At 37.1% G+C, this 25,414-nt stretch overlaps 3 protein-coding genes across 3 annotated transcripts; 2 read left to right on the top strand and 1 right to left on the bottom strand.

Annotated features, from left to right (window-relative positions):
• Positions 1 to 2,020, top strand: LOC137960105 (uncharacterized protein At5g19025-like). Its single transcript, XM_068807592.1, has one exon. It carries the CDS (start codon positions 1,090 to 1,092, stop codon positions 1,774 to 1,776), a length of 687 nt encoding a protein of 228 aa, XP_068663693.1. The 5' UTR covers positions 1 to 1,089; the 3' UTR covers positions 1,777 to 2,020.
• A 2,350-nt stretch (positions 2,021 to 4,370) lies between these two features.
• LOC137960035 (myb-related protein 2-like) lies at positions 4,371 to 6,656 on the bottom strand. Its single transcript, XM_068807490.1, has 7 exons — positions 6,584 to 6,656; positions 6,278 to 6,488; positions 6,114 to 6,190; positions 5,979 to 6,036; positions 5,814 to 5,895; positions 5,621 to 5,690; positions 4,371 to 5,248 (listed from the first exon to the last, which is right to left on the bottom strand). Exons 2-7 carry the CDS (start codon positions 6,483 to 6,485, stop codon positions 4,544 to 4,546), a joined length of 1,200 nt encoding a protein of 399 aa, XP_068663591.1. The 5' UTR covers positions 6,486 to 6,488; positions 6,584 to 6,656; the 3' UTR covers positions 4,371 to 4,543.
• A 5,433-nt stretch (positions 6,657 to 12,089) lies between these two features.
• LOC137959301 (glucosidase 2 subunit beta-like) lies at positions 12,090 to 24,177 on the top strand. Its single transcript, XM_068806706.1, has 16 exons — positions 12,090 to 12,360; positions 12,458 to 12,571; positions 13,691 to 13,786; positions 14,215 to 14,454; positions 15,024 to 15,196; positions 17,987 to 18,076; positions 18,205 to 18,294; positions 20,013 to 20,322; positions 21,484 to 21,588; positions 21,664 to 21,765; positions 21,924 to 21,981; positions 22,228 to 22,296; positions 22,669 to 22,756; positions 22,859 to 22,920; positions 23,466 to 23,517; positions 23,605 to 24,177. Exons 1-16 carry the CDS (start codon positions 12,246 to 12,248, stop codon positions 23,665 to 23,667), a joined length of 1,827 nt encoding a protein of 608 aa, XP_068662807.1. The 5' UTR covers positions 12,090 to 12,245; the 3' UTR covers positions 23,668 to 24,177.
• The last annotated feature ends 1,237 nt before the right edge of the window (positions 24,178 to 25,414 follow it).

The raw sequence follows: 25,414 nt of genomic DNA, 5'->3' as shown, positions 1-25,414 counted from the left end.
CTCTGCATATCGCCAAATCCTTTTAACGTGATCCTTCACTCTGGTCTGGTCGGCACTGAGAATTCAGAGCGACATCTGTCTTCTACTCTGTTCTATTCGGAAGTCAATTTCTTCTCATCTGATTAGATCGGCGACTGCAGAATCGATTCAGATCTGCCATCAAGTACTTCACTGCGTCTCCTTTCTATAGTTTCTTATTCTCTACCGTCGAGTTTCTGCACAGGGCATGATCTACCAATTTGAAGTTTGGATAAATCAAGGTTCGATCGGCTATATTTTTTGGATGTGATCCTAGATCGAATTTCATCTTTCGAGTAGCTGGTGGCTGGTTTCTTTGAAATATCGGTTGTCGCTATGAATTATCGTCCAATCTTCTCTATTCCATATCTGCTTGTTCAGATGATTCTAGTGTTAGTTCGGATGCTCGAGGTTTTGAGCCGATTAAGCGTCAGAGTCTGATTCAGATCAAGTTTTTCAGGTCCGATCTACGTTCATACGTGGAAATATTGTTTCCGTTAGCCTTCTTCATCAAACCTTTTTGTTTTGGTTTGCGGCTGCTTTATTTGGACTTTGAGTTGCCCTGCAGTTTACGAAACACTGTTATTTCACCCGTTTAATAATTTGCCTTTTCTGAAGCCGGTCCAAAGAACGTTTCCGCGAAGCAATTGGCGTGGTTCTGGATTGTTCATTACCTCATTGGTTACGGCGACAAAATATCTCTAGCACACCTTACGAGGCTCTTGGAGGATTTAAGTTAAAAAAAAATTGGATTTTGGTGTACCAAACAGCAGGTTCGATTGGATCGAGCAGTTTTTGTGGATCGTATTCACCTTATTACCTTTTTCACCAGTGTTTCTGATAACTGGAAGATCGCTCAAACATGAGAGAATCAGGCTATATAAGATCGACATACTGAGATTCATTCTTTTGTCATAGTACAGTTACACCGCCTTGGAATTGTGTGAATCTCAAGTGGTACAGATCGATCTGGTGCTTTTAATTCGATTTGCTGTTGCTGGTACTTTCTGTCAGCTCGATCTGGACTTTAGAATCTGTGAATCATTGTTTTCTCCAATAAGGTGTGGCCTCATGAATTTACCAATGGTTGACTGCCGTAGCTTGATCGAGTTCTGCAGAGCATTTGAGCAGCATAGGAATTCCTTAGCCATGTCAGATCACCGAAACAATCAAAACCATAGCTCTCGTAACAAGAAGCAGAACTGTTCCTTGAATCCATTATCTCATCCATTCTGTGAACACTCATCTTTTGCAGTCATAGATGTCATCATTTTACTTCTGGTAGTCGGTGCGCTGGGAGTTTTGACTGTTCCATACTTCAAATTTATTTTCCATGGGGCGTCAGAGTTTTTTCCAGCTCTTGTTTTTCTCCTAGGTGATCTTATATATCAAGCTCCTGTGGCTTATGCAGTGGGGTTGGTTGCTATGTTTGTTACTGTAATTGCCATGTGGGAGATCATCAGTCATCAAGCTCGGAAATGTGGGAACCCTTACTGTAAGGGTCTTCGAAAACCAGTAGAATTTGACATCCAGCTTGAATCGGAAGAATGCTTGAGATATATGCCACCTATTCCTAAGGAGGCATATGGGGTATGCCCACTGGAGTTAGGACAGGATCACAAAGAGCTAGAAGCTGAGTTGAAAAGGATGGCACCACTGAATGGGCGGACTGTTCTTATCTTTCGAGCACCTTGTGGCTGTCCAGCAGGTAGAATGGAGGTTTGGGGCCCTAAGAAGCTTCGTAGAATCAAGAAGTAGTGAGGGGCAGTTATGTTGGTCCTAGTTGTTTTATAGTAATAAAACCATGAGATAATAAAGTACCCAGATGGTTCACTAATCTCTGTTATTAACTCTCCTATCTTCAGAATAAGTGGCATCCAACATGTTTTGTTGGTTGTCACGTGTACCGGGAATCAATGATATAATTGTCACTTATTTGTGAAATACAAGGAGCATACTCTGATTTACCATATTATTCCATTTATGATTAGTTACTGATGCATGGATGGAGTTGGCAATCTCTTATTTTTATTATCCTTTTTAAATTATAATTAATTTTTCTTTCAGTTTCCTGATTATTTCAAGGCTGAATTATGACAAAGCAAATTGTAGAAATGTCTAATTAAAGTGGTTCTTTGGGATAACACTGTAGTCAACCATTGTATCAATCGTCATGTGTTACATCTATACCATTCTTGGGAAACTTATTTCTTGCTGTAAGTCATCTAGCATCAAGTAATTCTAAGGAATGAGTTGGCCCAATTTGCATGTGCCATAGAGTCTATTTTCAGATACATGTCTGTTTAGCTCCTGCCTCTTGATTGCACACATATTTGCATAAATGTTTTTTCTTACTTAATAAACATCACTTGACAAGGAAGATACTGATTCTGCATGAATACCTGAAAGTAGTTTTTCTTGAAGGCGTGAAAAATACTGTTTTTATCTAACTGACATGCATGTGGAAGCGATTTCATGGCAGACCTGAGATGAAAGCTACTGTTACGCTTGTGCACTGCCTTCTGTCTGACTACTATTTTGATAGGGCAACATATAATGCTGGATATTTCTTTTTATGAATTTTTAGTTTCAACATGGATCTTAGTTTTCTTCTATTGACAAGTTGAATGAAATATTTTCAGTGTTATTCAAAGCTTTCTCTCAATTTTAGTAGCAGGGGTAATATAGTATTGTACAAGGTGGACTGATTTGAATTTGCTTGCATCAGTAATGGACAATTTCTTACTGAAGTTCAGAGTAGGAGATGCCAAAAGAAAGGGTGAAAGAAATTATTATTGCTAATCAATGGCTAATATAAGGATAATAATAATAATAATATTAAATGATATTATTATTATTATTATCTTATCAATGATAATAAAGCTAAGTTCTCATCAATGTAAATGGCTGATATTCTGGTGCTTGAAGTAAAAAGATAATATGCACAATAAAAGAGAAAAAGCATGCATCAATGACAAAGTTCCTAGCATGACACTTTCCTTATAATCCTGGCTTTGCTAATCTGTGATCAGATGGAGGGCTCTTGTTTGTGTAAGAAAAAGATGGATGACTCTTGTTATACAGTGTGCATGATTGGAGAAGGAAGCTATATACGCAACTTGAATGTTTGTCGTTGAGTTTATCTCCCTTCTGATATGGACATCAGTTGAAGATCTTGAAAGTTGGAGATGCAATAAGATTAACTTCAATTAATTTTAAGTTTTATTTTCATCACAATGGTGCAGAATTCTTAATCTTTTGTTCAATTTATGAGATACTGGTCCCATAGTTGGCAATTGCAACATAAAACTGACAAACCCCACCAGAATGTTGTTCTGAAGTTGATGGTTCATGAGATTGTTGGGATGAATATTATGTCTTCTTTCCTTGTCAAAAACAGTTATGTTTTCTTTAGGAAACCTATGAATTTGACCAAATAGATGCAGGAAAAAAGCTACTTCAATTTACAATGAAAAATCTTCTTTCTGCAAATGGTAAAGATATCAGCTGAAAAAACAAACATATGTTATCTGAGTATATTCAACTGATAGAAACATATCTCAGGCATGTTGATAGGAGTTGGTTCAAATAGAGTTAGTTTGGCAGACTTCAAATTTACAGTACAGCTGTTTTTTACCCCCATTTTTCTCTTTAATGTTGGTCGATACACACAAGCAATGTGTCCATGACCCCTGTGACACTTAAATCCATTACCACTTAAGTCACAACTCGCTCGTTTGGCTATTGAATCAAAGGTTCGAACCACCTATTATTTTCTTTGCTGGCCTCTGTTGTACAGTCATTTTTTATCCAAAATCCAAGACCACAAAGTCACAACTCGCTCGAGTGGCTATCGAATTAAAGGTTCAAATCACCTATTATTTTTCTATACTGGCCTCCGTGTGTGCTGTCACTTTTTTTCCAATGAATGACTTGAATGTGAAGAATCAATTTGTCATTTGCAAGCTTGCCAATATGAAGACATCACTTTACAGAAAAAAAAAAAGACTTTTTTTTTTGTATTAAAAATCCCATAGGAGACATGGATAGACTGCATTAACAGCATTTTTCTTTTTTGTAAGAGTATTGACGGAGTTGTTTATAAGTCCTGTTAATTGAGAGAAGATAGTAAATCCCTTTGACTGAAATGATAAAAAAGATCGCTGCATTTTGCTATTTCTTTTGGCATACATTTATTGAAGTTGCTTCTCAGATTAAGGCTTGAATTTCTTAATACGAAGAACTCTGGAAATAATTATTCAGAGATTAGCTTTTTGCACTAAAGAGCATTGCATGTTTGTCTCTTATTCATTGATAAAAGCAATGTCCAAGGTTAAGCTCTCACTCTTTACATCATGTTCATGAAGTGGGAATGATCAATTTTGCAGAACTCCGAGCTTTGGATTTACTATATATACATTATTCCTCAATGTTTCAGAGCTCTAGGAGTTGATTTTCTGAGAAACAGAAACAAGATTTCCCCTCAAGGATGGATGCATCCACTTGCAAACCAATTTAGACTTGCTCAGTTCCAGCTGAAACCGTTCAAATCAAATTGTTTACAACTAGAAGCAACATCATTTTCATCACGAGTATTCAGATCCAGTTGTCCTGTCAGGTAAGGCACTCCTAAAGTTTTTGATTGCTTCCCATTCTCTAAGTGCAGTGACGATCTTTTGTTGTTCATTTGTTCTGGAAATGTGTCATTGCCTGCTCCCTTTTTCTCTCTTGCCTCAGAAATTCCCATGGATAAGTTGCTAGATGTTCTTTTCATAGGAAACATTATCCTCCCAGAAGAAAACATCTTACTGTCATTCGGTTCAGGACACCAGCCTGCCTCCTTCCTTTCAATCCTGAAGTCCTCTTTAAGCTCTTTTGGGTAGGTAGGAACATTACTGTTGAAATTTCTCAAATTGATATCTATATTTTGTATTTCCTGGTCCTTCTGGGAAGCGTCAGATGAAGTCAAACAACTATCTATTGAACAATCTGCAATTTGGGTTGCTTGTGTTTGTTGAATGCACAAACCTGGCATCTCTTTCAAACCTGAAAGAGTAGAGTTTAGGCATTCAGTAGATACCTTGCACACCAGCTCTGAGAGTTGTACTTTGGCAGCTTCTATTCCAGCTGAACCCAGATTTTGTCTTCCAAGTGTTTCTTGGGCTTTCTCCAGCACAGACTGCAGGTACTTCCCTTGGGCTTCTATTCGGAGTTGCAAGTGTCTCTGCACCTATAGCATTCAAAAAATTTGCAGACTTAGAATCTTGTTGTTGAGAAATTTCATTAGTCAAGTAATGCTCGGAGGAACAGTTATCTCCACCACTGATTATAATATCTTCCTGGTAATGAAAATATCGTGGTTACTTCAAGAAGTCTTGTAAAACAATTTCTATACTTGTGGATGACATGCAGACAAAGGTACCAAGTCACTGCCTCACATTTCCATTACTTGGCTCTCTGGCCAATATCAAAGATGGTGATGCTGTTACTCAATTTCTGAATGACCACATGGTTTGTACTTCAAATTCACATACATTGTTTATCTCTTAACGTTAAAATAAGATCTTTCCTCCTAACTGTCTCTCTGAAGGTTCAGGCTTACCTCAAGCTGTTCATGGAGCCTTCTCTGCACCTCAATTTGCATTTGTAATGCTTCACTTATCTGCAAGCTTCTGAAAATGATGAGCTACATTTAGTAACAAAAAAATAGAAAAACTAGTTGACATACATGGCTAAATTTTTTTTTTTTTTTTTTTTGAAATGATTACATGGCTAAATTATTTAATGTCTCTTACTTGCTCGTCTGGGGTCCAAGAGTTGTATTGCTTGTAATTGCTCCATTTACCTCCGACATTCTATCTGCTGCTGTCATACAACCTGTGATAAACATATATCTATGTGGTTACATCACTTTGAGAGTTACACAAAGGTTTTCTGGGATTTCAGAAGTATCATCTCACCATGCTTGGTGTTCCCATTGTTCGCTTGGCCATGTAGATTTTTGCTAAGTCTGTACTTCTGACAGCAAATTAGCTTAACTTAGTCCGGCTTCAAATAGTTAACATCTTACGACAGGGAAGAAACACTATTTGTACCTGAAGATGGCTTTTTAGGTGGTATAAGGTAAGTCCTGAAATTCCCATTAGCCTCATTACCGTTTTTGGGGTCGCTTCTGCAACATGAAAGAGTAATTAGCTTTAATTTGTTTAGCAAACCAAGTCCATGAACCAGAGACTGCAGTTTGGTATAATAGACTCACTATCTGCTCCACCCAGCTGATTCACTGCTTCTATGAAACGTTCATGGAGCTCTGCTGTCCATTTGAGTCTAGGCTTAGCATCGGTTGAAAGAACCAATCCTGCATCTCCCTGAACATTTGCTCCTTGCAGAAATAAATGCCTCTCTGGAAGAGTAATAGAAGTCCTGGAGGAAGGGAAGCTGTGCTTCCCGTGATGATGCTGATACATTTCCTGTGCCAAGAGAAAGAAATTTAGTACCATACTTAAGTTGGAGAAAAAGCAGTTACCTTGAAATCGCAGTGCCAATCTGGAGCAAACTATCCCACCTTCTCTCTTTTTCCTCCACTTTCTATCTCAGCAGGACGAGAATTTAGCTCCTTGAAAAGAAAGAGTCTCTTCTCCTTAATGATTATTTCTGTTTCCTATCATTTGACTGGCTCTTACGGAGGGAAGTGTTGTGGTGGCTATCAATATATATAAGCATGTTAAGAGGAAGAATAGAATCTTGGCCAATCCAATCTTCATAGCAACTCAAAAAGAGATCTTGTCCTTCCCCACTTTGGCATTCGTAGGCCCCAGCTTCCCTCTCCCTCTTTTTCCATGTCTTAGATGACAAGTCCTTTGGAATTTTACCCTTGCAACTTTCTGCAGTCTTGTGCACAAAGAACCGCTTGCCGGAACAACTTACTCCTTGCAATAGGTACAAGAATATATCCTGAGAAACATTTTTTTCCCCCTTCATTTTGGTCCCATACACTAAAAGTGGGAACCTTATACCACAGAAGAAGAATTCTTCTACTAGGGATCCTAAATTTGATTGTGTGAATACATTTCTTCAAAAGTGCCCTGATTCTTAAACTAGTTGTCACCAACTGACACATCTACGTCTTATTAGATTGCCAATCTCCAATACCATGAGACTGACACCTTGTTTCTCTTGGCAACTTGTGAGGACAACGACATTGTTTGGTGCTCTCTAGAACTCTTAAATGTTTGAGAGCTCGTGAGTGAGACTGTAATGAGCATAAATTCCATGCTAAAGGTTAGATATTATGAAATGAGAAATGGAGAATATTAATATTTGAGTTTATGAGAAAGGGCATGAAGAGGTAAAAGATTCTGTTGACTAGTGCATCCAGAAGAGCATTAGATACATTCTGGGAGAAAAAGAAGCGGAGAAGGAGCTCAAAAAAAAAAAAAAAAAAAAAAAGAAAAAAAATGTGTAAAGATGCTCCCCTGGGGACTATTTGGAAGCAAGGTATGGAATATGGCATATAATTCTCTTTCAGTCTCCTTCGGAAGTTTAGCACTTATTCAGCTGCAGAGCGGAAAAGGTCGGAGAGTGGAGGGCCCACGGGTGCTGCACTTGGCACGGAACACTTGGCTCCCGCCTCCAAATTCGCTTGGATTCTTTGCCCTGTAGAAAATATTGTACTTGCTTCATACTTGCAAGGGGCGGACGAGGAGAAAGCGCAACTTCGAGGAACCCATTTGGCAGCCTTCTTCTCATCCGCAAGTCATTTTTTCAGATACTCGACAAAAGAAGATTCTGCTATAACTCACAGCAAAAGCTGTGGCATACGGAGGAACAGAGTTACTGATCGGAAAAATCTTCTCAAGTACCGATCTTTGCATCCTTTGTCTATATTGTTAAAGGGATTTTTCTGTTCCTCCAACTGTAGAAAATCCAACCGGTTTGAGCTTTTGAATCATTAGGTGATTTGGAATGAAAGGATGTGCGTAACTCTTTCTTCATTGTTGGTGAAAATTGTTCTTCTTAGATGAAGCTGGACCCCTTCACTAGATTTGACCAAAGAACATTAGATTAGCCGGAGTAACGAGGCTCCGTCGATACAATGGCGTGGCATGTCATTTCGGAAAATACAACAGTATTAGCAGCTTCTCCTTCGGAGTTATTCACCTTCAGATGTTCACTTCTTCTACTTTAAAAAGTAAATTACTCGTTTATTGAAGGGGGAGGCTTCTCGCAGTACTCAGCTTACATAATATCAAATGACCAGAACATATCTAAGAAGAAACGAGTCTGAGGATCAGAAGAACTCAGAGGTCAGTTCGTCGAAGGAGATGTCAATCGCAGCTTCATAGACTGTGGTGGTGGCTTTGGTTGTTGACTGCACGTGAGACTGCCTAAAGAAAGAAAAAGAGAAGGAATAACAAAATCAGGGGAAGAGGAGGAATAAATCGTTAGATGGATAGATAGAAAGTAGGATTCCGAGCATCTCTCCTCTCCTGCTCGGAGGTAGAGAGAGAGAGAGAGTTCAAATAAGAACCTCAATAGATGTTCCTAATGCTACAACAAGGAAGAGCTAGGGATTGCTCTTCTGAGTCGTAAATCAGACTTATATTATACGAGTTTAGAGAGCCTGTGCAAAGTATGAGATCTTCACAGGGTTACCTTTGTTTTTACTCATCTCATGGAAAATATGAATAAGACCTCCTAGGCACTAATATCATAATGATGTAAACATGTTTTTTAAAAAATTAAAAAAAATAGAGAAAAATCCAATACACCCCCGTTGAAGGGAAAAAAAATACAAGAGATTTTTTGTAAAAGACCAAGGCGAGTGAGACATATCAAATTGAAGCGGCGAGAGAGACATCTCCCTCCACTTTGTAAAAATGATGTTATGCGATGCTCAATACCAAGATATCTTATTAACTGAGACATTCTAGACGCCTACTATTTTCACCCTCTACGTGAGATTGTGCTATTTACAAGATCAATTCTTTAAAGACCTTTCAGTTTCAGCATATCCCTACTGTCCCAAAATCAGCCTTGGATCCTTTTAGATGGCTCGTCTCGTGGTTGTGATTTTTGGACTCTCTGTAGCTTTCAGAACTAGAACTTCCACCGAACAAGATCAAGTTATCTGAATTGCTATATAGGTAGCTTAGGCCGGGTTGATAAGTTCCATAAAAGTAAAAATAAAAATAAAAACAAAAATAAAGAACAGTGTTAAGCACACAGGATAGGTCTCATTTACTTTCCCTGGCATTGGAGGCATAAGTTTCTGAACAACAAAGGACAGTTTCTGTAGGAAGAGTTGATGAAACTAAACTTGGTTTTTTCCCAGTTTCTTCAAGGATTGGTAAGTTGGTAAATGGAATCTCGAAAATCTCTCTCTTTTTGGCAGTGAGATTCATAGATGATTGCAGACATTTCCAAAATTTTAGAGAAGGAAAGAAAAAAGGAGCTTGTACATGATCAAATGGCGATGTTGACAAGAAAAAACCTATGAGAGAGTTGAGAGTGAAAGGCATCTTTTCAAGTAGAAAAAGAAAAAAAAAAAAATAGAGTAAAATCGATCCTATCATACGTCCGACTAAGTACAACGTATGTAGTACTTCACCCCAAGAACGTTCCGTTTGGTTTGTTTGACCATCAAGTCTATTTGTAGCACATATTCTTCTTGGATCAATAAAAGGCAGCACATGTTCCCTCCCCTCAAATTCTATAGGTCCAACTTGGGTGAATATTTCATTTTGAGTTAGGTTTTTAGCCATTTGCATCTGGTTCTAAGTTTATCTCAACCGTGGATATTTTTTTTAAAAATTCCATTAAATAAAGTAGGCATTCTCTTTGGATGGTTTTGAAGGCGTGAGAGAGGAATCTCTAGCATCTAATTATATAATTGAGTGAGGTGGTTAATCCCGTATTATTCTCACACTGATGCATTTCTTGCTACAGTTTTGGTTTTATTGCGGAAATGTCTGTAAAAATAAAGCATGAAATCGCGTTTTCGCATCAAATTTTAGAAAAAGTTGAAGAATAAGTAACCACCCATCATCCCTTTGTTAATGGTGGACGTATCGGTGATATGTGAATCCAGTTGCGTTTAACATTGACAATTTTTTCAGTTGGAGACGCATTGATACGGCTAAGAGTCCTGATAACATCTTGTTTTGCGCGTAATGTCTTTACTCGGAAGTCAGAACGCGGAGCTGTCGTTAAATGTGGCTAAACCTTTTTGCTGGAATTCGAGATGAAGGCGGGGTCAAAGACGAGCCGTAGATGATACATTTCTGCAGTTATTTGTTCTGTTGACCTGCTGCCAAAACTTTTCATAAATGTTCTGTTTAAAATTCCCGAGAGGTGGGCATCCAGCTAAGCCGAGCCCATACCAAATCGTTTTATTTAAATATTTCAAACTCAAACTCGAGCCTAATAATTTTAACTAGCTCAAACTTTAACATACATTTAAAAGTTTTTAAAAATTACACGTCAAATAAATTGTATATAAAATTATACATACATTTTATATAAAATTGAGAATGACCTCTACTTAAAATTGGACATAAGCTAAGTCTGAACCTCGTTGAAGCCGAGTTTGATTTAAATATTTTGAGTCAGGCCTGATAATTTTAACTGAGTTCGAGCTTTAACCTATATTTAATACTCTATATAAAATATATGTCAAATAAATTATATATAAAATTATGCATATATTTAAAAAAAAGAATGATAGGGAAGGTTCAGGATTGAATTTCAATAGTGGATTAAAACGCACTAATATTAATTTTTTTTTTACTCCAATTGTTGTCTTGCTTGTTTTGTAATTTTTGGATCTGGCCATAAATTTACTATGGCCTCCTTAGTGCCTTTGGTTAGAAAATTACAAGAAATATTTTAAAATTTTCTTAGGAAAGTTAAATGGACCTCTTATTGCCTCTTATAGGGAAATAAATAAAAATTAATAATCAATCTAATATATTACTATACTTATCGATAAATTTTTAATCAAATAAAATATCAAACACAAAATTGCAATAAAAATTGCCTCATGCTACAAATATTACAACATCATCTATCAAATACTTATTCAAAAATTTTCTATACAATTTTTTAGCCCATCTTGGCTAGAAAATCTTACTTAGAAAATTATATTTTTTTAATAAGAATTTTTAATTAGAAAAATGTTTACAAAAAACATGAGACACTAATAGTCCCTAAAAACTTATTTTTATTAAAATTTATTTTCAATTTCTTCAAGAGCCATGAGAAAGAGAGTTTAAGAAAAGTTTTTTTTTTTTTCACTTTATGACGTGCGCGACGAGAAGGCGCAGAGGAAGGGGGTTACGACGCCGGTGTTAATTTAAATGAGTTAGCTCAATTCGAAGCCACCCTAGTTACAGACTGTTGAAGTTGGTGCAGCATCATCACAGATTACCACCCTAGATGATAAACCAAGTTTAACAACAACATATGAGAAACCTTCCAAAAGAACAAGAACCCGTTCCACAAACCATGATTAACACTAATTTTTTTCATGGACTAGGTCACTTGGATTTGGGTTAAATCTAAGATGATCGTTATGTTTAATTTGCATCTAGCTTATAAAACTTCACACATATTTTGTAAGAAAAGGGAATATGGACCTAAGTTCAATTAAATTCGATTAATCTGAAATTTTAACCATCATATTTTAAAATTTGAGTTAAATGACTTAAAAACATCATCTATTTCTTATCTTATGATTGATAATGTGGTATTAATTTGATTATGCGGGTCTATTATTTTAAACTCATACTATTATAATATAACTTTTACATTGTATAATGTTTTAAAACAAGAAAAATGTTGGGTGTAACCAAAATTTTGTCTAGCTTCCTTTCTTTCATTTACTCAAGCTTCCTACTCTAATAAGAGTAAATTTGTGTTGAAGGCCCATGAAGCAAAATGGGTTTCAGAAAGAAGAGCTCAATATATGTCCATCAGCATTTCTCACGTGCGCAAAATATCTCACGTATCGAGTGACGCCATTTGAGTTTTTACACTACAATTTTCACTTACGCGCTCAGACGGTCGTATTCTTCCTTCGTTCAATACTCTCTCGGCGCACAGCAGAGCAATTGATTGATCCCCAGCTCCTCTTTATTTCAATTTTCATTTCTTTTGGGGGGCCGCATTACATTTTCTTAGGCTCCTGTAGTCGATTTTATGTCCTCGGATTTGGATTTCAACAGAAGATGATTGCTCCTCTCCAGCTTTTTCTGCTGCTCGCGTTATTTTTTCTGATATTGGTTGCGGTTTCAGGTTCAACAACCATCTCATCAAAGAAAACCGTGGGAATATCTCCAGAAGGTCAGTTTATCTTTCTTTTTCTTTTTCCTCAGTTTGAAGGATTTTTCTTAGCGTCATCGTATATTCTCAATGATTGTGGTCTCGTTTGGTTAATCAGATGAGAAGTACTATAAATCCGATGTGCTAAAATGCAAAGACGGGTCTAAGAAGTTCCCGAAAGAGAAGTTGAACGATGACTACTGTGATTGCCCAGACGGGACGGATGAGCCAGGTATGGAATTTTTATGATGTAAGTTATTTCATTGGTTGATTATGAGAGCTCTCTCTCAGTAGTTGCTTGTATATGCTTGGCGTGGTATTTTTTTTTTTTTTAATTATCAACAAAGAAAAATATAGCTGCGTCTCGTTGGCGCATCTCATGTTTGATCATTGTGGAAGAGTATCTATATCGGTTTTTCTCGTTATCACGTTTTTTCATGAAGCTAGAAGATTCAGCATTGACTTTTGAACAAAAAAAAGTAAAAAAGTTCCCCACCTGGGCCATTTTCATGTTCATGTTCTGATTTGAACTTGTAAACATCGTCCGATTATTGTGGAACTGATTGTCAAAATTTACTAAATTACTTAATTGTTAATCTTGTAGTGGTGTGTGACTATTAAGACAATGTAACCTTTTGTTTTTCAAGTGATGCTTGAGAAACACTTTGATTTGGTGATGCTAAGGAGCTAGTGAGTGTTTTGAATAAACTTTGAATTTCTAGAAAAGAGAAACACTTCACTAACTTGATGTAATTTGAGTACATGAGCTTCTATTTATAATAGAGGAAATAAGTAGAATCCAAATACAATTAAACCACCCTTATCCCAATTACACCCGAAGTTAAACACTAAAAGATAAGTCCTAGAACAATTGAATAATTGAATACAAATAGAAGATTAACATAATTAAAACATTTTAACTGAGACTCTTTTGTGAGACCTCCTGTAAGACTCCACGATATTAATTATTACTCAGTGAGACTTCTTACTATGAGAGTCATGTAAGACTCTTCCTTATTTGCTCTTCAACAACTGGATTTCAGGCTGATTATTTTTAAAAATAGATTGTGTTAGTAAATAAAACAAAAATATTTGATAAATTAAAATTTGATGATTTAAAAACAAAGTTTGTATGCATTAGTCTTAACAAGAGACAAGTGTTTCATGAGTTAAAATTATGTCATCAGTCTTGACTCAAAAGAAAAAAATCACTATACTTCAACTGAGTGGTGCATTTTATGAATACCAAATTGATGCACCAACTTTTAATGCCATTTTTTTTTCTTTACACTCTATTAGATCTGTCTCCTCATTTTTCATGATCCACTGTGGCCGATATCTTCTTTTGCAGGAACTTCGGCTTGTCCAGAAGGTAAATTCTATTGCAGAAATGCTGGGCATGTTCCCCTGACATTATTCTCCTCAAGGGTGAATGATGGAATCTGCGGTAAGGATTATCTTCCGCATGCTTTCTCTTTTTCTTTGTTTTCCTTCCTGCACTTTTGTGTGTCTTTATGTACACATATGCACTTTTTTTTTTCTTTTTTTCTCTTTTGTTCTGCCTTTGGGATGATACAACCTTCCAGTGCTTAAAGAATGTAGCAGAAACAAATTGGGTGCTAGTTATCTTATTTGGTTATGGTGAGAGTTAATAGGCCTCATTTTAATATTTTCCTTGCATGCCTGTGGTATTTTTGTCCATTTTATGCCAGTTTATGCCTTCTTGTGCTATCTTTCTAATGTGTTGACCTGTGCTATAGCAAATTATCTGCCTAATAGCTTGTCCAAGAAACTTATCACATGCATCAACTTCTATGTTCTCTAGAGATGCATTTTTTGGAGTTTCTTAATTATTTCAGTGGTTGGGACAAATAGATTGTTGTGATGGAAGTGATGAATATGATGGGAAAGTAAAGTGCTCAAATACATGTTGGGAGGCTAGTAATGTTGCCAGAGACAAACTGAAAAAGAAGATTGCAACATACCAGGATGGGGCTGCCATACGGAAGAAAGAAGTTGAACAAGCAAACGAGGCCATTGCTAAAGATGAAGCAGAGCTAGCAAAGCTGAAAAATGAGGAGAAAAGATTCAAAGGGCTGTTTCAACAACTCAAGGGTACTGTTAGTACCTTTTTAATATCTTTGTATCTATTTATTGAGGATCCCTTTTATGGTTTGTGGGTTAATTGTTGCTAGTATCTACTGCTCCTTTCTACTGCTGAAGTTGATCATTAGAATGATAAATATTTCTTACACTTGTCTCCTTCAGAAGAAAAGAATCAGGGAGAAATAGCAAAGTTGCTTCTATAAGTTATGGTAATAAGTAAATATGGTTAAAATGAATCAATGAATTTTGATTTTTTAAAGGTTCATAAAAAAAAAGTTTATCTTTACAGATTTAATCATCTCATATGTTGCTCCTATTTGATGAAATCTACATTTATCTGTGGAAGCTCTACAGTGCCCATAAGAATAGTCCTGTGACCCATTGAAAAGTCTGTATCCTATGATTTTGGCGTATTTGTCAGAAGTACTCAGAAGTGGTTGTTTATTTTACGAAGGGAATGCAACTAGCATGATTAAAATCTTATTTTACAGATCTTAGCTATTCAAGTTTAAACATTTGGCTTTTGTTTAACCCATACTACTGTGTTCTTTAAGTAATTCGCTTAAATCATCAAACAGCTAAGAAGGAGCAAATAGAAAAGGCTGAGGAGCAGGAACGCAAAGAGAAAGAAATAGAAGAGGAGAGGCATAAAGAGGCTGAAAGAAAAGCCAGTGAAGTAGAAAAACTGACCACTGTTTCCCATGAAGAGGTAAAGAATGCTGAAGAGGAACTAACAGAGTTTGAGAATCAGGTTAGTTCTGGTCCTTTTTCTCATTGGTATCTTGGAAGTAGTTTTAGAGCCTTTTTTTTTCCTTCCCTTTATTGCTTGTCTTTCTATTCCTTACTTCGCTTCTACTAGCACCTTTCTGGAAGATTGATACTGCTTTGTGAATATATCGTTCTCTGAGAGTGCACTTTGATATTTTTCCAAGTTGATGAGTTGGATGAATGTCAATAAGTTACATTTGTTCTCTGGTTGTTGATATAGTTAATGCTATGCGGCTTCTCTGTTTATTCTCTGATTAGATGTACTAAATATTTTTGTTTTGTTTAATATGTGTTTCGTGGTTGTGTTGGTTTATGTAACATTGGTACACACATATCATTGCTCATAATGGTGAAAAAGACTGATGTAGCTGATTGCGTCATAGTTGGAACAAGGCTCAGATGATGATCCAGTGCTTGGTATACTACCTATTTCATGATAAAAGTCCTCTGAAACTGACCTATTGAGGAGAAAAAACCTTTATCTGACAAGACATTATCTGAGGAAGCTGAGAAGACACTATTACTGAGGAACCCACTGAGTCACCCATCATCTGTGCATAATACCAATGTCATCAGAACCTATTGGACCAGCTGGTCTGACCAGGTGGACTTCCAGTTCTTAAGGGTAAATACCTTTCTGAACGGAAAACTGACTGATCTGGCATGTGGATCAGTTTGACTGGAAAAACCACCCAACTGAGCTGGTTCAGATGAATTTTGTGGATGATCTGTTTTTACAATTGAATTTATAAAAGTGAGATACATGGCATTTGATTTCTTGACCTATCAAAGGAAAGATAAATCTCAAACTGCCACAGAAAAATATTTATTTTCTTATTATTTACAATAATGCAGTATGGTGCCAGTTCAACCAATAATTGAACCTGGTTGAACTTTGTTAAACTAGACCTGGCCCTACCACTGGATTAATGGCTACTCCTTTTTTTATTTTAGTTGAAGAAAGGTGCGGTTTTATAAAGGCCAAGGCCAAGGAAACAAACTTACAAAACATGAGGGGATTCCCTGATAATGAGGGATTGGAGGGAGACCTCTTCTCTAGCAAAAGAGATCCACAGCGTTGACTGATCTCAACATATCAACTCTAGACACTAAATCAAGGATCTCAAAAAAGATTGGCCAGTGCTTCCTAGGAGGCTCCTTCTTCTTCAAGCACCAACCGATAATAACTTTGGAGTCCCCTTCCACGATAAGAGGCCACTGAACTAGGTGACAAGAATCTTGAGCCCATGCCTGAGGACTTGAAGCTTAGCAAAAGTAGAGTCAGTCACACCAAGGGTACCCACATGTGAAGCCAGGATTCTCCCACTATTGTCGGTGAAGAAACTATCAATCCCTGCCAATCACAGGTTGTAAGGAGCAGCCATTAAAGTTTAGCTTTATAAGGTCAGAATCAGTATGGCACCATTCTTGAAGTTTCATTGGATAAGAAACAGTCATGCTTGCAATTGAGCCCCAACTCTCCCTGATGACACCACCTCTCAGTCCGATGAAATTTTAAAGGTACAAACCTAGTAGATATCCCATTGAGAGCAGATGCAAAGACCACCTCCCACTTGCTGACTCTGTTTTTGAGGTTCATTGGTTCCTTTCAGGCCAAACATGCTAGGGAATGGAGGCAAGCCTTAAGGTGAATTTTTCCAAGCTTAGGTTGAAGGAGGCCCAGACAGTGGTGGACAAATCCCAGAGGAATTAGGGGCGCAGAACGAAATACCAAAACGACCAAGGAAAAGAGGCCCGGTCTTCCAGCAAGCTGGCAGTGGACTAGAAGATAGTCAACTGATTCCCTCTCCTTGCCCAGACAAGCTACAACCAACTGTGGACCCACACTTCCCTAAGTTGTCAATGGTGGGAATCTTATCATACAGAGCAGTCAACCCCTCTGATGAAAGTATTCTGAATAGAGCTGAGAAGAACTCTCACATGCTCTGCTTCCTGTTGAAGCAAATTTCTTCCAAAGTTAAAGTTCCAGCCTGAATGATACCCATTCTCCTAGGTCAGGGAATCAGCTACCAGACAGTCTGGATTCGTAATGAGCATGAACAGGCTAGGGAATTGAGTCTTAAGAGGGAAGTTTCCCATCTAAATATCATGCCAGAAACTAATTGAACTTCTATTCTCAACAGAGAACTTTGGGGTTTGTACAAAGAGAGCTTTAGTATTTACTTTGAGCCTTAAGGGGGGACTAGTCCAATTCTTACATCTATGTACAACAGTCTCCCTTCACAGAGAGCTTACTACATCTTAAATGCTGGACACTGACCAGGTAGTCTTTAGGTTATGTGTCGAACAACTCCCAAGAAACTGCCTACTGAGCTTTGTATATTCTGGTCAATGAGAAAGTGCTTTATTTGAACTTATTTCACAACTATTTGGCCTCAGCTTCGCCAGATTCCTGAAAACTTCACTTACTGATAATTGTAGAAGAACCGGGTGTTCAGTCCCTTGCACAAGCTCTATTACTGGCAAGTGACAGGGTTACTCAGTAAGGTCTGTCATCTTCATTGTCATTGAGTCAGTGTCTAGATGGTTCCGGAGCACTTTCAGTGTGGTGAACATGTTGAGGTGGGTGGTTTAATAGCTGTTGACCGTTTCTTATGAAATCTGCTTCATGCAAAGGTTCAGTATGGATGTTCTACCATCCTTGGTTTACCATTTGTACAAAGACCCGTTTTTTTAATATTTACTTCAATTGAAAATGTGGCTCACGGCATTGGATTAACTTTTTAATAATATTTTTGACTTCACCAAATAGCATGCAGCTGAAGAAATTCGTGATGATGAAATTGAAGTTGAATATGAGAAAAATGAGGATGATGCCTCTCCTGCTCATGAAGATGCAGAGGTAATGAATAATTTTCTTTTTGTTTTTTGTTTTTGTGAGTTTTAGTCAACTGGAGGTGATTATTTGGATGTCTTCTTTATAACTTTCTATAAGGAAATTGTTTTAATCATTTTTTATGCTTCCCGTAGCCAAAACCAGAACACTTCACGAAAACTGTAGTGGAAAAAGAAAGTGATGGCAATGGAATTGAACCATCTTCAAGCCATAAAGAGACACAGGTAATAAAAAATGCTGCATAGTGGTAAATGAAACATTTATTTTTGAGTTGATGCAGTTAATGTCATCATGTAATGCAAGAGTTTGCATAAAATATGCAGTCTCTAAGTCTTGAATCATCTGCCAGTGAATTCGGTGTTGAAGCTCTTTCATCTAATTATTCTTGGTGAAGTAGGTTCATATCCCAAGATCTTCCTTGTTAATTGATTTTTTTTCAAGGACAACCCCCCTCTCCCCATTTTCCATGGTACATTCTATCAATTAAAGTGCAGGGTAATGATGTACAATAATTTGAATGCCATTGAATTTGTTTGGATACTTATGCATTAGTTGTGGAACTCATAGTTCCTGATAAATTCGTGACACATGTTTTTATGGAAGCTCTACATTTTTTTTTAAATAACAAAGAAAACCTTGATTTCCTCTTGGTTTTAGCAAGAACCACGGAGCTTCAATAAAGTGATGTTATGTTGTTTCATTTTTGGTTTTCAAGAGGATTAATGAACTCTAATAAGCCTCCCTCTTAGTGCAGGCATGACTTTGAAGTCATCATGGTGCATCCTTAGTTGAAGAAAAAGAAAACTATAAAGAACCCTCTGAACAGGTGTTGTAAAAGAGCTGTAATGCATCTGTTCTTAAGAAATTGAAGAATATTTCAACAAAAGAACCGACACATTAATGCTTGAGAAATTGAAGAAATTTCAACTTTATGGAGTAATATTGGAAGAAAAAGTCCCTGAAAGTGTCCCTCGCACTATTTATGCTCCAAGTCTAAAGTGAGCTCCCCAGTGTGCAATATGGGGCACATGATATTACTGTCTTATCATAAAAAAAATATTTACTCAATTGGTCTCGTGTTAAGACTAGGCTAAGAGGAAACCACTATAGCATTGATGAACACTTGGCTTTCTGATTTTCCAACCATAGGAGGCTATTTCTTTCATTGATTAACAAGTGATATGGAAGCTTTTATGATTCTGACATAAAAAAAGAAATAAAATTCATACAAGTTGCTAAAACATTTCATATATTTTTTTCTCTATTTCTGGAGCAAAAATTCCCTTGTTCTTACTTCTGGTAATTGCAAGAAACCATATGCTTCACTGTCAAAACTTCAAAGGCCTCTCATAATGATCCATCATGACTTTTCTAGCCTTTTGCTTTGTTATCTGAATCTTAGTTTATTTTCCCTAAAAGGTTTTCCATATTATGTCCTACTTTAATGGGTTTTTTTCTAATAATGGGTGGAAAGGGTTTTTTCTCTAATAATTGGTGGAAACTGGTGGAATTGTTATCAGTAGGGAGTGGGTATCAATAGCCAACTTCGTGGGCTGTAAACCACCTCAAGGCAATTATTTTTGTTTGGATTGAACTTCTGCTGCTGAGGGCCTGTCTTTCCTTTATTTGTATGTGAACACTTACAGATTGGGCTCACATAGGCAACATCCCTAATCCTCAATTTCTGTCCACAACATAAGCCTTTGACTTAAGCCTCTTGAAAACCGAATTACATAATGTAAAGCAATTCATTATCTCTATCTTAGACCACCCACTGGCACTATTTACTCTTTAGACCCTATCAGTAACTTCTGCACTCCCTACACAAACTTTTTATAGCTGCAGTAGCACTGTTTTGATTACTATGCTTCATTGTTTTTGTTTCTATCCTTAGTTCTACTCCCCTGAATCAAACATTTAAGTTGAATATTTTCACCTATAGGAGAAAGAAGGTTCTGAAGATACTGAAGGGCTTTCTAGAGAAGAACTGGGCCGTCTTGTAGCTTCACGCTGGACTGGAGAAAATGTTCAGGACAAGCCAAATGAGGTGTACAATAATGCAAAAGAGGCAGGAGGAGAAGAAATCATTCCTGAAAGTAGCTATGATGGTTACTCTTCAGAAGCTGATGAGAGTGGCCAAAAGTATGGTGATGATGCTGAGACAAATGTAGATGATGAATATGAAGAAGAGGATGAGGATCCACTTGCATCATATAAGCCTGAAGAAGAGGACAACAAAGCAGATTTTTCAGGTTTTTCATATCAATCCAATCTAATGCAATGGTTTCTTTGTTAACAATGCATGACTGTGGAGATTTGGTTCAGTGTTACATTGTTCCACATATAGTTCACTTGAAATAAATGATTTACAAAGGTTACCCTGATTTTTTATTTTTATTTTTTGGAAGTGATGAGTTTTATTAAGTCAAGGAAAACGATTAATTGAGGAGTATTCCCTTAACAACTAGAAATTTGAGGAAAACTCCTTGTTTAGCAACAGAATCAGCCATAGCATTAGCTGATCGAGGGACATGGTTCCAAGAACAAGAGAGGAGGGAGCAGGTGTCTTTAATGTCTAGAAAAGTCAGCCAATGATGCCAATGAGGCTTGGCGAAGGAGGAAGAACACTAATTTATCACCACTATTGAATTGCCTTCAATTATAGGTTACCCTGGATTTGAAGACCAGCAAGCTCCATTAAACGTTTTTTTAAACATTAAGTATGCAAATTAGTACAATTGGTGACTTTGATTTGGAAAAACCAAATTTTTTTAGAGGTCCTCTTCAAATCTGTTTTTGATTGTGTCATTTCTAGAATGTTGCTCAATGGCCACACCCAGGATCTCGTTGTGGCAGGTATTGGCTGAGGCCTTATTTCTATATCTGGTATCTATATGCAATAGGGAAAAGGAGTTTTGCATCTTTATTTGAACTTTATCACTTGGTTGATGGTCTACCACTACATCTAGTTAAAGCTATTCAGCAGGTTCATGCCTGGTCAGCACCTGAAAAGCTAGTTAAATGCTCAGGTGACTCATCATGTAAAAATCAATTCCTTCATTAATAAGGTTAACGTTCTTTTTCCTCCCTTCTAGTTTTTCTACAGTGGCAACCCCTTTTTGAAGTTAAAAGTTGAGGTTGTCTTTTTAAACATATGCTATTGGCTTATGATGGTTTGGTATATTCTCACCATTTCTTAAAAATTGTAAAAACTATTCCATTGATTTTGTTTAATATAGTATTTTTATTGTTTGGCACCTTGTTCTTCGTTTTTATAGTGAGCTGATACTGCAAAGTCGGCTTTTTTTTTTTTTCATTACATTTTGAATTCTAAGTGGTTTGTAATGTGTCTGGGATGCTCTGGTTTTTGGGCTTCGAATGTGTTTACACTCATAGTACTTCTTTCTCTTCAGATGTTACAACTACTAGTAGCTCATCTTGGTTGGAAAGGATCCAACAAACTGTGAGGAACATCATCCAGTGGCTTGACCCGTTTAAAACTCCTGTGGATAAGTCTGGTATTACTCATATTGGAAACAAAACATTTTAGAATTCACGAATATTTCACTTGTTGGGTCATTTGACTTCTGTAGAGGCTGATAAGGTGCGGCAGGAGTACGATGATTCAAGCTCAAAGTTGTCCCAGATACAATCAAGAATATCATCTCTGACAAAGAAACTGAGCCATGATTATGGTAATAATATTCAAATAAGTATTTTAGCACATTTGGTGCATGTGGTTCTCCTTTAGTATTTATCTTTGTTAAAGTTTTTTTTTTCTTAATTCGTTGCTCGACATCATTCTATGAAACGTTTCTCCTCTAATTGCCTAAAAAATGCCTTTGTATGGTAGGGCTGGAGAAGGAGTTTTACTCAATGTACAGTCACTGCTTTGAGAGCAAGCAGAACAAGTATGTAAAAAAAAATTCTTTTAATAATTATTTTTTATGCTTAATTTAGTCTTAAAAACCGTCTTGGGCCTTTGGCTGAATGGTTACATGTGGGGGTTTCTAGTGTTGAGTTCTCAGGTTTAAGTCTTACCACGGTAATGGGTCTCAACAGTCAAAAAGAAAATTATAGTCTTAGGAACCTGAAATTTTGTCCTTATCCTTCAATTGTATTTTTGGATAGTATTGATGTTTCTATTAATTTTCTAGGTATGTTTACAAAGTATGCCCGTTTAAAGAAGCTTCACAGGTTGAAGGACATAGTACGACACAATTGGGGTGAGTGCCATAATTACTCCTGCAACTGATATGAATTTTCAAGGTCCTGTAATGGCAGTTATCTTGTCTATTATTTATTTGATGCTTCTCAAGCTTCTTGGAGTGGGATTTCTGTGCATATCTTTTTCCTTTTTTTTTAAAGGAAGGTGTGTGAATATTCAATGTCGTGTTTTGTCTGCATGTCTTTTTCCTTCCATAAAGGTAAACTAAAAAAGAAATAATAGACTAGCAAGGCCTGTTTCTTGCACTTATTCTTCACTGCATAGAGAACAAACTAAACATATTTATTTTTTACTTTGCTTTCTATCCGTATTCTTCCTCAGCTGCAAAAGCATTTGTACTTCATAATAATTTTCATTATCGAATCATCAGGCGCTGGGACAAATTTGAGGACTCGTATCGAGTCATGCAATTTTCCGCTGGTGATAGTTGCTGGAATGGTCCTGACAGAAGTTTGAAGGTGATAGCGTCTTAAATACTTTGATAATTATAATTAAGTCTCACCATAGAGTGAGAGTTTGTAATTTGACTGTCTTTAGATACTTCACTGCTCTCTGAACAGGTCAAGCTTAGATGTGGACTAAAAAATGAGCTTACAGATGTTGATGAACCAAGCCGCTGCGAGTAAGAGCCTCTCTATTTTATGCTAGTGACACTCTTGTTTTCTGAAAATGTTCCTTATTACCAAATTAATCTTTCTTGCTTCAGTTTTTGTTTTATGTGCACTCATACTTCTCACTGCATTTTATTTTTTCATGCTATATATTATGTTTGTCTTTCAGTTAACTCAGAAAGTGTGATCCTTTGATAAACATTTAAGAGCTAGCATCTCTTCCCTGTGTCTGCTGAGCTTTGCTCCTGACACGTCACTGGGAGGGACATTTGTTTTCTTCTTAAGGGTAAAGGTTATTTTAAAAAGATAAATAAATGGTGAGTGACTGTATTTCTGTCATTACCATCATACAATTCATTCAATTCCATATTGGAGACCTGGTGATTGAACATCTTCAAGGCGATCTGTTCTTGAACATATCCATGGATGAAAGTAACCACAAAATGACCTTGCACATCCAATTTGTAACATTTGTGTAGGACATTCTCAAACTGTTTCTCTATTTGCTGATCCTGTGTGACTGACATATTGATTTTTGTGTTCATATATTGGACAGATACATTGCGCTGCTATCTACTCCCTCAGTATGCTTAGAAGAAAGATTAAAGGTATATTTTGCGTTCTGACTTTTTTTATGTTCTTATCTTTTTTATTGTTCTAAACGGTGTGGTGACAGCAACTGGTGCCTGCTACAGGAACTGCAACGTAAGTTGGATTTGTTGATCAAGGACCAACCGCAAATGCACGATGAGCTTTAACCAATTTAGAGTGACCACCGAAAGCCATGCATCTAGGGAGCAATTATTGAAAGTTCTCCTAGGTGGGCATCGGTTCAGTTCTTAAACACAGACTAGGGAAGTCGTGAGCTAGTTACATTTGAAGCAACGAGACATGTAGTTGGTCTCCCTGAGTTTTTGGAGCCAGTTTCCCAATTTTGCTATCCAGACAAGTGGGCACAAAACTAGACTCTGGTCAAGGTTCAGGCTAGAAAACTCTAATCACTGTGGATCTATTGATTCTTCGGTCCACAAATCAGTTCATGTTTATGTTCCTCAACACTATATGTTACTCCATATTTCTGCTTTGCGGTGGTGTATAGCCTGGTAGGTAATTAATATAGATGGCACTCTACCACAGTAATTGAGCTTGATGTGTATTAGGGAGAAGGGTGTAAAACCTGATTTTGGGTTACGAGAGCCAGTAACAGTTAATAGTAAGTTTTGTACCATTTAAAATTTTATTTCAGGATTTTTGTATCTTTAGTATTTGATCTATTTGCATTGAGCAAGCGATCCTGTTGTAGTGCGATTCCCCACTTGTCAATGTTCAGTCATATCTCAAGCCAGAGCCAACTGTTTGAACAAAATACCTTGGCTCGATCTGCTAACCGACAACAACGAATCCCTCTCCTCTGGTCTGAAGTGTCTTGACTTGAGATTGACGCAGAGCACCATAGCCACTAAAGAGTGATGAATGAAATCTAGTGAAGTAGATTCTATTCATTGAGAATAGGTTCCATTTATGTTCTGCATAACTAGTAAAAAACAGCCGTCATGTCTCTATATAAAATATAAAATCTGAGCTCTGTTTCGGGGATTTTGTTTACAGATTTGAAGTATGCCTTTTTCTTTTCTAGGCCTGTAATTGTTCGAAATCGTGGGGGGTTATCTTAACATTTTTGCGGGCTTTGACCCAATATTTGTTAATCCCAATTCATTGCATAAGTATCCCAGGTGTTAAACTTACCTTTGGGGTGGTACCGATTCTGTTCCATCTCTTGCTGAACTCAAAGGCCAACGACCATTGAAGGTCAATGCAACCCCAGAAGAAGCCGCCTTCTTGGGATTCTGATTAAAGCAGTTTCTGGGCAATTGAAAGCCATCAAATACTACAAAACAAAAACAAAAAATTATGTGGCAAAGATTTTGTCATACAGGATCAACCGACTATTTGTCATCTGCCATACAGTTAAAACAATTCTTTGATCTGGCAAAGATTTGCCCATACTTCCCAAAGAGATAGAATAAGAGGCAAACAGGATTTAACAGGCAACTCTCAGTTTCCATGTCTTCTTCTCTCGTTTTTCTCTTTAACGAAGTCGTGGTTCAACTTAGTCATTGTGCACGAGAATTGATCCTATTTTATGTGGATGGAGGAACATAATTTACCATGATTAGTGCGCTTTAGAATCTGGTTCTCTGTGGAAAGTGGGAAAGAAAAAAAAAAAAAAAGTAATGGCGACACAATTAAAAACAGGAAATAAAACTGAAAATTGGAAAAGAAAAAAAGAAATGGAGCCAAGTTGGTTTGCCTCCGGCGGTTCAGCGATAAGAACCGGGTTCACTAATCCTCGGGGCTCGGACGTCGAAAATTGGCGAGGTTTTGGTCTGAGGTGGGTTGGTTGGACGTGGTGGCTTGTAGACCAAGACACGGGGAGACTTGGATTTTGGAAGAGAAGCTTCTGTGGGCCCTTCGACACTGTGGTTAGAAAAAGAAGGCTTGACG

The sequence above is a fragment of the Aristolochia californica genome, unplaced genomic scaffold (assembly GCF_029961685.1).
Source record: "Aristolochia californica isolate CCGP_79_NKW_82.1479 unplaced genomic scaffold, dmAriCali1.0.hap1 SCAF_3, whole genome shotgun sequence".
NCBI classification, from domain to species: domain Eukaryota; kingdom Viridiplantae; phylum Streptophyta; class Magnoliopsida; order Piperales; family Aristolochiaceae; genus Aristolochia; species Aristolochia californica.
The sequence above is the reverse complement of the archived record's forward strand: the minus strand, read 5'-3'. Positions and strand labels throughout refer to the sequence as shown.